Below are 9,376 nucleotides of genomic sequence, written 5' to 3' on the forward strand. Positions count from 1 at the left end.
GGTGTTGATAAATGTCCCTCCTCCACCTCTATTCGTACAGAGGAAGTGCAAACGGCCGTCGTGGAGCTGGACTATTTCTGCCCGTCGCTTAGTCTAAAGTGTCTGACTGCCGCCAACATCACTTCCCATGTTTCACAATGCACATGCTCATCACACAAACACACAGCACAGCACAGAGTGAGTGGCCAGCCCAGCGTTATCACATGACCCCAACAACCACAAAACAGCCAACGCTGTCTGCCGGCCATGTAAGCAATTATATATACTTGACGTTCAACTAATTCCCATGTCTGCCTGAAGTACATGTGCAGCTTGTGACACGCAGTCATGCCGGATTATTATTGTACGTATGAAGTTTCTCCGCCAGCCAAAGCACAACAGGACCGTAAATTATCACAACCAAGTGAGAAAGACGACATAAAAGAGATTAAATTACAGCTCGGTTTTTCAAACCAGCCTCCAGTACGTCCTGAATCCTCATTCCACACACAGGCAGCAGCATAACCTGGCCGTCCTGTTGCTGGCGGAGCATAAACGAGTGTCCGGTGTGTCCTGCTACTCACAAATCTCTTTAGTTTCTTCTCCGGGGGGGATTTAATGAGCCAGCCGGTGCAGACCACATCCCCAGCACTCATCTTGGCTGCAGTGTGTCGTCCTCACGGCTGCTGCTGCTGCTGCTGCTGCTGCCGCCGCTGCCGCCGCTGCTGTGAAACTGAGAGCACTGCGAAGCATATCCTGTGTTCTGGTATTCAGCCCAGCCACTCCAAAAGGAGGAAGTTAAGAAATTGATCACACTGTGTGTGTGTGTGTGTGTGTGTGTGTGTGTGTGTGTGTGTGTGTGTGTGTGTGTGTGTGTGTGTGTGTGTGTGTGTGTGTGTGTGTGTGTGTGTGTGAGAGAGAGAGAGAGAGAGAGCAGGCGAGGGAGAGTAAAGGGAGTGAGAAAGTGTGAAATATGTGTTTATTTTCTCAAGTGCTTGGGGCAGGTGGATGCAGCTCCATGGCCTCTGAGGGAGAAATATTAAGCCATTTGACAGATTTCAGGATTGTGTCGGAACAACCTTTTACAAAATATAAATGCAAAATGACGTTTATGTTGCATAAAAACAAATACTATATTATTTCTGTTCTCTTGTTTGTCCCATGTGGTTTATGAATTCTAGTGAAACAAGAAGTGGCTTAAATGGTGGATAATTGTTGTGACTGTGTGACAAGAGTTGGGGAACTGATATTAAAATGTAGGGGTATCTAATTTCGATGAAATGTTGACAGTAACAGAAAACTCAGGTAGACACCACTGTAATGAAACGCATCCACACAATGCAGCAACCAAAGACTTTATGTTCATCCCATGACAGAACAGAACTTCTGCTGGCTGCGAGATCATTTTCACACCAATTATCATCCACTTATCATCACCGTTTTAAATGTCTGAACAGAAAAAATAAACCCACACTGCCAAAATGAGTCTTAGTTAGTGTCGCTGCGTCAACGATTACAACGTTGATCAGACAAACACACTGATCACATCAGACACGAAATTAACCACACTGCAGGTGGTTACAGTCCGTACGTAAACAAACACAGCTCCGTCAGTGACCGGCAGAGGGCGACAGACCCACGTATGAAACCCACTTACGCTCATCTAGTCTATCACTGGGCAAATTTCATACCGTGACTCAGTGAAATCCTAATGACTGATTTTTGTGCACAACATATATTACGCCCACAGACATCACCCTGAACACACATAACTCACCACTGCATCACATTAACAACTAGGGTACAATTTGCACTACGTGATGTTCAAAAATCCACAGATTATTTCCTTCTATTACTTTTAATTTTCATACTTTTTGTAGTTTGGGTTACATTAATTCCTCCCTAATATTAACGTGCTTTTGTGATTTTCACACTAACTAATCAATGTGGACTGTTCGTATGACCTAGATTAGCGTAGAGCCACTGTGCAACCTGCGGCGGGCAGCAGCGCGTTCAGGGACCCGCCGACCTCAGACATGCGGCGAACAAGAACGGGAGCACAACCAAAGAGCCTTGAAGGGAAGAGGCGACAGTTACCACTCAGTGTAACCGGCGAGCTAACGGACAGCACGTTAACGTTATGCGTCTCAATAGTGAGGCTACACCAATGTCTTGATGCAACTGTATCAACAAATACAATTTGAGTTTGTTTGATACGTTACACAATTTAAGTTGACAGTTAGAGTGCGGCGCCATATTTGCTCCAAGGGTGTCCTCCGCCCTAGTCTTCCAGTGGTGGCCAATCTCGCGTGCGCTGAGGTCTTAAAATTACCCATGAGCCCCCGCGGCCGTGTGACCTGTCTCTGGCCTTGGTCGCGCAGAGCGGTGTAGCTAGCTGTCACGGATTTCCCAGCTGTACGACTCGGTTGCCGTGACCCACCTGGCGACCTCGTCCGCCAAGTCTGCTCGTGAACCGGGAGCCGCCGCAGCGAAGCCGAGCCGCCATGCTCAAATGCAGGAGCGCGTGGCGGAAGCTCGCGCCTTTAGCCAAAAGCTCGTCTACTCTGTGCCGGCAGAACGCGAGGAGAGCAGGTACCGTGGCGTAACCGGTGACGGGAACTTGTTGTCTACCTGTTAACTGGCCCGAACTCGTGCGCCGTAAACTTACATAATGTGGTCAGTTAATGCAATAACACCGCTTAATGTTTGTAGTAACAGCGGTGGAGTCGAAGCGTAGCTTTACGCTAATCACCTTTGCTAATTAGCGACTGATAAGCATTAACGTGCAGCACTGGCAGGTTTTACATAATATCCCCCGCCGTTAGAACCAGGAACCGTTCTGTTGCATGGACCCACGCTGTGTCACAGCCAGCGTGTTTTGGACGTGTGTGGGTTCGGAGCTGGTGGCTTCAGCTCGCACATCTGTAACCTTTGTAACGCTTACATAACGGTTTGCTGTACGTTTGAGGCCCATGAGGAATCAGCGCGAGCGCTTCATGATCATATGATATTGGAGAAAGAAGGAAACGATGAGTCATGGGAGAAGGGGTTTATTATATTGAACATTTTAATCTGTGCCTACTACACTTCAACAACCCATTTAACAAGCGCCTAACAACTTCTTCAAAGTCAAACTTCATGCTTCATGGCGTTGGCATCCACAGGCATATTTTGTCAATATGGCATGGAGATAACTGCTTTTTCCGCACGTGCTTTTAACTTTTGTGGACTGCCTGTACTGACATAACCCTCTGCAGTTACCCAATCCACTGTATGTTTAACCTTGCCACCAATCTGGCAACCATGGCTCAATTCATTCACATTCACAGTTTTCTATGAAGTTTAATTAGTAAACATGAAAAATTTCACTGTATGATAAATGGCCTGAATACTGTTGACTTGTGATTTGTTATATTGAGTTTATTGTTGTCAGGGCTGAACAATGTCAGAATACCAACACTACCTGTGGCTCACATGTCCACTGGACCTGGAGGGTGGAATAGGGATAGACTGCTCTACGCCCTTCTGGTTGGAGGAGCCGCCATTGGTACAGGACTATATGTAAGTAATGTCATGCATCTAAAATTCTAAGTGTTCATTTAGTGATATTGTCTTTTAGAGTTGAGAAAATGCATGGTCCATATGTGGTTTTATCCAAAAGCTCCCTCCCTGATTGTTGTTTATTCATATTTAGATGTTAAAGCTCGCAGTCAGCATCTGATCTGGCATCTTCTGTTTTCACAGGCGTATCAAATGCTCGAGGAAGCCAAAGAAAGAGATCAGGAGCGTATGAGACTAATTTTATCTAGAGCACAAAAAGCATCCACAGAGAAAGCAGCTCCACCAGAGCAGACACACACTTCTGGTAAGAAAATGTTTGACTGAGTAAATGAATATTAATGTGACCCCTGACCTGCATCTACTGTTAGAACGTGTCGCAGACTAACATGTTCGTTTTTTTTCTTGTTTGTTTCAGCTGCAAAAACAACAGAAACAAAGGGTGAGTTACTTCTCTGCTATTTCTAGGTTTATACCATATGCATCCTTACATTTCTTACATTTATAACTTCATGGATAGTAAGAAGTAGTACCTTCAATTATTATTAAAACTAAGAGGTTGTGAATGAGCTGCAAACATCTTGACTGTGCCTTAATTTTAACTAAATAATTCTGTTTAAAGTTGTAGTTAAATGTTTTAAACTTGAGTGGCTGAAAACCAGATGTTTTTGTTATAAAATTATGTTTAAGTACTAACAGCCTGGGATTATTATTGTTTTAATGTTGAACCAGATTGATAATAATTAATACCTAACATGTGGGCGTTCTGTTACTTCCTCTCTCTCAGCCATCCCTGAGCCAGGGCCTGAAGCAGCACCTTCACCAGAGGAGCAGAGCCCAACAACGGCTGAGGCTGTACCAGCGCCCCCCAGTGAAACACCTGAACCAGCCCCAGGTTGTCTGCATTCATTTATGCTCATCTTTTTAAATTCTAGAACGTGCCTTTAGTATAAAAAGTCTGTTTAACCTGTTTTAGGTTTTGTCAAAGAGTACAAGGTATAAATAATGTATTCTACACTCCTCCATTACCCTTGTTACCATACACATGCTGTAGGTGTTGGCGACACCAACTGGAAAAACCAGGGTATGACAGGTGTAAACGAGTATTTCAGTATTATGTTGTTACTCTGCTCAATATGCAGAAGCTGAGAGATTTATAAAGAATTTGTCTTATTTGGACTGATGATTACTGTAAAACAGAAACTGTTGTGAATAGCATCTCTGTCCCAATAGCATGAAGTAAACAGGAAGTGTTAAAACCAAACAACCACAGCGTGTTATTTCTCTGGTAACATGCTTGAGTAATAATTAGCTGTTATACTGGTGTAATGCAGATGACACATGCTGCTGGATACTCCATTTTTTGGTAGTTCATTTGTCGCATAACTGAGCTTATCTTTCTTCACTGTCACATCACCATGGATGAATAAACAGATTATAGTCTGATGCTGTTTAAAGCTGTTTAAACACCATTTGGCTTTTCTGTACTATGACTTTTATTCTCGTCTGTTCATTGTATTAGTGTTCTTCTAAGGTTAATGTCACTTGTATCTGATATGATCAGGTTGCGTAAACGGACGGTCCCGTTTTTTTGTTGCTTTTCTCACTTTAAATTTCTCTGTCTTATGCTTACCATCATACTTAAACGCAAACTGCAGCAGAGGACTCCACACCCACCCTGAAGTTCCCCTCACATGCTCCATACCTCCTCATTGGTGGAGGCACCGCATCTTTTGCTGCTGCCCGGTCTATTCGAGCCAGAGACCCGGGTGCCAGGGTGAGTCAGACCTGTTTGCATTAACTTTTTTCCTCTTGAATCTGACACAGGTTAAATATATATAAATATTAATAATATTTTATATATTTTGTGTTATGTTATATATTTGTTTTTAACATTTCTGCAACCAGGTATTAATTGTAACTGATGAGCCGGACCTTCCATATATGAGGCCACCTCTTTCTAAGGAACTCTGGTTCTCTGATGACCCCAGTGTGACAGAAACACTGCGCTTCAAACAGTGGAATGGAAAGGAAAGAAGGTGTGTTTATTATTAGTACAATGCTTCTGGGGAAACTAACATTTATTTTACAACTTGTATATAGTATGGTTATCTCTACTTTCTATGAGTAAAACATGTTTTGTTGAGAATAAATATAAATTCAGTATCTGTATTTATTTTCCAGTATCTACTTCCAGCCGCCATCTTTCTACATTACAGCTGAAGAGTTGGACAGTGCAGAGAATGGAGGAGTGGCGGTTCTCACTGGCAGAAAGGTTTTTTTTGTTTATTCTAATAAACTAATAATCTGAAAATTATTCACACCAGAAGAGAAGTTTTTTTTTTTAAATAGAAATTTACATTTGCAACTATCTGTTTTAGGTGGTTCACATGGATGTCAGGGGAAACAAAGTTAAACTGGATGATGATAGAGAAATATCATATGATAAGTGTTTGATTGCTACAGGTAAGACATGTTAAAACACACTTATTGGGACATGTGGCTAAAAACTTGTAAAGTGTTAATTTGAACCTCTCATCAGGTGGTGTGCCAAGAAATCTACAAGTCATTGAAAGAGCAGGAGAGGAGGTGATAAACAGAACAACTTTGTTCCGCAAGGTCAGTGCATAAACACAAGATGGCGGCTGCTTTGTTCTAGGGCCTTTTTTTTTCTTTGTTCAAGGTGAAAAAATTATGTATCCTATTTAAATTGAAACCTGACTATAATAGAAAAATGTGCACGACAATGAGTTCTCTTGGAGAGAATTTCAACTACTGCTCACTCTCCTGTGCAGATTGAAGATTTCAAATCACTGGACAAAGTCTCCAGGAATGTGAAGTCTATTACAATCATTGGCGGAGGCTTCTTGGGCAGCGAGCTGGCCTGTGCCCTTGGCAGGAGAGGTAAGACTACAGGATTAAGGAATTATTAAGTTTAAGAAATGCATTGCTGCTGTGTCCTGGCATAGTTTCTTACTTACTTACTTTTGCTCTCTTTAGCAACCGAGTCTGGCCTGGAGGTGATACAGATGTTCCCTGAGAAGGGCAACATGGGAAAAGTCCTGCCTGAGTATCTGAGCAACTGGACAACAGAGAAAGTCAAGAAAGGTTATTGCCGATTTGTACTCCTGCACTCCTCATGCTCGTTTCAGAATGTTCATATGTTCTTATTTCTCATCTGATATAATATTTGTTTGGTTTTTTAGAGGGTGTAAAAATCATCTCAGAAGCTTTGGTGAAATCTGTGACCTTCAAAGACGATACCTTAGAAATCAAACTGAAAGATGGGCGACTGGTAGATTAATATTTCTACACCTGTGTTCCAGTGTAATTAAGGGAACAAAAAATAAAATACAACAAAATAATTTACGTGGTGCTTCTACTTGTAGGTGAAAACCGATCACATTGTTGCAGCTGTTGGCCTGGAGCCCAATGCTGACCTTGCCAAGTCCGCAGGTCTGGAGGTGGACTCCGACTTTGGTGGCTATCGAGTCAATGCAGAGCTGCAAGCAAGGTCCAATATTTGGGTGGTAAGTTAAAATTATTTTGATCAGTGGGTCAACGTAATGAAGCTAGTAGCCACTAGGTTACAGTATAGTCTTAAAAACATTCTGACTTATTGACTCTTGCAGATCATACATTGTTTAAAAGCCTCATGCCAGTGCCAGCTCAAATAATAATAAATAATAAATTCTAAGGCAGGAGATGCAGCTTGTTTCTACGACATCCGACTTGGCCGCAGACGAGTGGAGCACCATGATCACGCCGTGGTGAGCGGAAGGCTAGCTGGAGAAAACATGACCGGGGCCAGCAAACCCTACTGGCATCAGTCAATGTTCTGGTGAGGGCATCACACTACTTCCTTCTAGAAGTGAGATTACCATGCACGGTTGCCTTGGAGTCCTGAATGCCATTATGTCTTAAAATATTTACAGACATTAATGCAGGGCATACCAGCAGATGGCTGCTTTTACTCTTTGACAGGCGTTTTGAAGCCCATCAGAAATTTAAAAACTCTTTAAAAAATGTGCTGATGTTATCGTTCTATTGCCGCTCTAGCTACTGAGACAGGTTCCAGAAATTGCAGTACAATGCGGAGTGTCTTTCTACACACGAATGCAGCCGCTGCATGTTTTTTAGCAGCTGGAGAAATATGACTCAAAACATGGCGGTTCAACACAAGGCCAGAGCTTTTAACATTCATAAAATGGTCTTCTAGACTAGGTTCTAAACACACAGTTGGCTCTTGTCTCATTTTTACACTCCATGGACAGCTTTTGATATCTTCTCTAAATAGTGTTCTATAAGAATGCTTGTATGGTTCGGAGAAAGCTGTAGACACAGTCACGGTCTGGTTAATTTTGAATGACAGCTACTTTATTGCAAACGCTCTGGGCAGAATGACCACTGCATGTAGTATGTCAAGGTTAGTGGACTCAGCTGTGACATTACTTCAGGTCATCAGCCTGAATCTCATCGGGTGGTGGGGGTTGTCACTGAAGTGCACAACAACATTTCTAACAAGTGCCTCCACAGTCATGTTTGTTTTGTGTATGTGTAGAAGGGGAGCTGTGTGAACAACATGCACACTTAGTCTGGAAATCTGCTTTGACAGTCAAGTTTTAAACTCTAGAAGCTTCATTGGAGGCTTGAACTTCAACAAAACTATTTTCCACAAAGTTTGAGATGATTATGCGTTTGCTTGGGAAACGTAGCGAACACTATTTGGCAAAATTATATTAACCTGCATTATGAGCATTTGTTATCTTAGTATAATCATTAACATAATAATTTAAAAAATAAACTGTATAAAGCTAAACTCATTCTCTCTCATCCTCTCTTTGTCACAGGAGTGACCTGGGACCTGATGTGGGCTATGAGGCCATTGGGATCGTTGACAGCAGCCTGCCGACAGTGGGAGTGTTTGCTAAAGCCACCGCCAAAGATACACCTAAAGCTGCTACAGAGGAGTCAGGTGTGTAGCGTGGACCGCAAATTAACAAATCCTAACCTAATAACAAAGGAACAAACTTTGACTTTGAGGAAACAGGCCAGATTATGCATTTCCTGTTTGACTGCTTTCAGGCACCGGCATCCGCTCAGAAAGTGAAACGGAGGATACAGCCAGCAGCCCAGTGGCCTCTTCAGCACCTGCACCTGCTGTGGAGCACAGCAAAGATGATTATGGCAAAGGGGTCGTCTTCTATTTGAGAGACAAAGTAGTGGTGGGCATAATCCTGTGGAATGTGTTCAACAGAATGCCCATAGCGAGAAAGGTAGATGCCATGGCTTTTCTAAAATCACATGTGAATCTGCACTGATTCAAAAGAATGAGTTTATTTTAATTTGTGTTGTGTTATTTGCAGATTATTAAGGATGGAGAGGAACATGCGGATCTCAATGAAGTGGCCAAGCTGTTCAACATCCATGAGGATTAACTTAGTGTTTTCTGGGGAGTGAGCTTCATTTGAAGTCTGAACTTTGGCAGCCACCGCCGCGCTCTGTCATGTGATGCATACAAAACAGGAGGATCCGTGTAAATTCTGTCCCGTCACTGACATTTTTCATAATCGGAATTTGTTTTTCTGTTCAATTCAGGGAAAAAACACTTGTCCTACCGCTACCACAAAATTAGTGTGACTGTCTATCTACTTCCCCTGAAACAGGCTGCAAATGTTGAGCATGGATTATCATTTCCACTGTGTGATCAGAGCAGCTTGTCGTGAGAAAAGCTGCAATAAAAGTTATTTTTAAATCTGAGTGGTCCTGTTTTTTTGAGTGTTGCTTCTAGATAATGGCACCGCTGACGGATAGGTTGATGTGCACTTTGAGCTGTGTT

General features: G+C 42.6%; 2 protein-coding genes across 7 annotated transcripts in view; one reads left to right on the top strand and one right to left on the bottom strand.

The window, feature by feature from the left end:
* The window catches only part of gab3 (GRB2 associated binding protein 3), a 9,157-nt gene extending 7,003 nt beyond the window's left edge, over positions 1 to 2,154 (bottom strand). For all 6 annotated transcript variants that reach the window (XM_055502183.1, XM_055502182.1, XM_029174008.3 and 3 more), the window contains exon 1: positions 564 to 2,154. In XM_055502183.1, the coding sequence (XP_055358158.1) occupies positions 564 to 635 (72 nt within the window). In that variant the 5' untranslated portion in view covers positions 636 to 2,154. The remainder of the gene's footprint in view (positions 1 to 563) is intronic.
* A 187-nt stretch (positions 2,155 to 2,341) lies between these two features.
* Positions 2,342 to 9,297, top strand: aifm1 (apoptosis inducing factor mitochondrion associated 1). Its single transcript, XM_029173996.3, has 18 exons — positions 2,342 to 2,571; positions 3,413 to 3,540; positions 3,724 to 3,844; positions 3,956 to 3,979; positions 4,325 to 4,432; positions 5,196 to 5,314; positions 5,446 to 5,576; positions 5,722 to 5,812; positions 5,919 to 6,003; positions 6,080 to 6,156; positions 6,333 to 6,441; positions 6,538 to 6,645; positions 6,744 to 6,832; positions 6,927 to 7,067; positions 7,236 to 7,378; positions 8,388 to 8,512; positions 8,623 to 8,813; positions 8,904 to 9,297. Exons 1-18 carry the CDS (start codon positions 2,484 to 2,486, stop codon positions 8,973 to 8,975), a joined length of 1,950 nt encoding a protein of 649 aa, XP_029029829.1. The 5' UTR covers positions 2,342 to 2,483; the 3' UTR covers positions 8,976 to 9,297.
* Positions 9,298 to 9,376: the final 79 nt, after the last annotated feature.

The sequence above is a fragment of the Betta splendens genome, chromosome 14, assembly GCF_900634795.4.
Source record: "Betta splendens chromosome 14, fBetSpl5.4, whole genome shotgun sequence".
Classification (NCBI taxonomy): domain Eukaryota; kingdom Metazoa; phylum Chordata; class Actinopteri; order Anabantiformes; family Osphronemidae; genus Betta; species Betta splendens.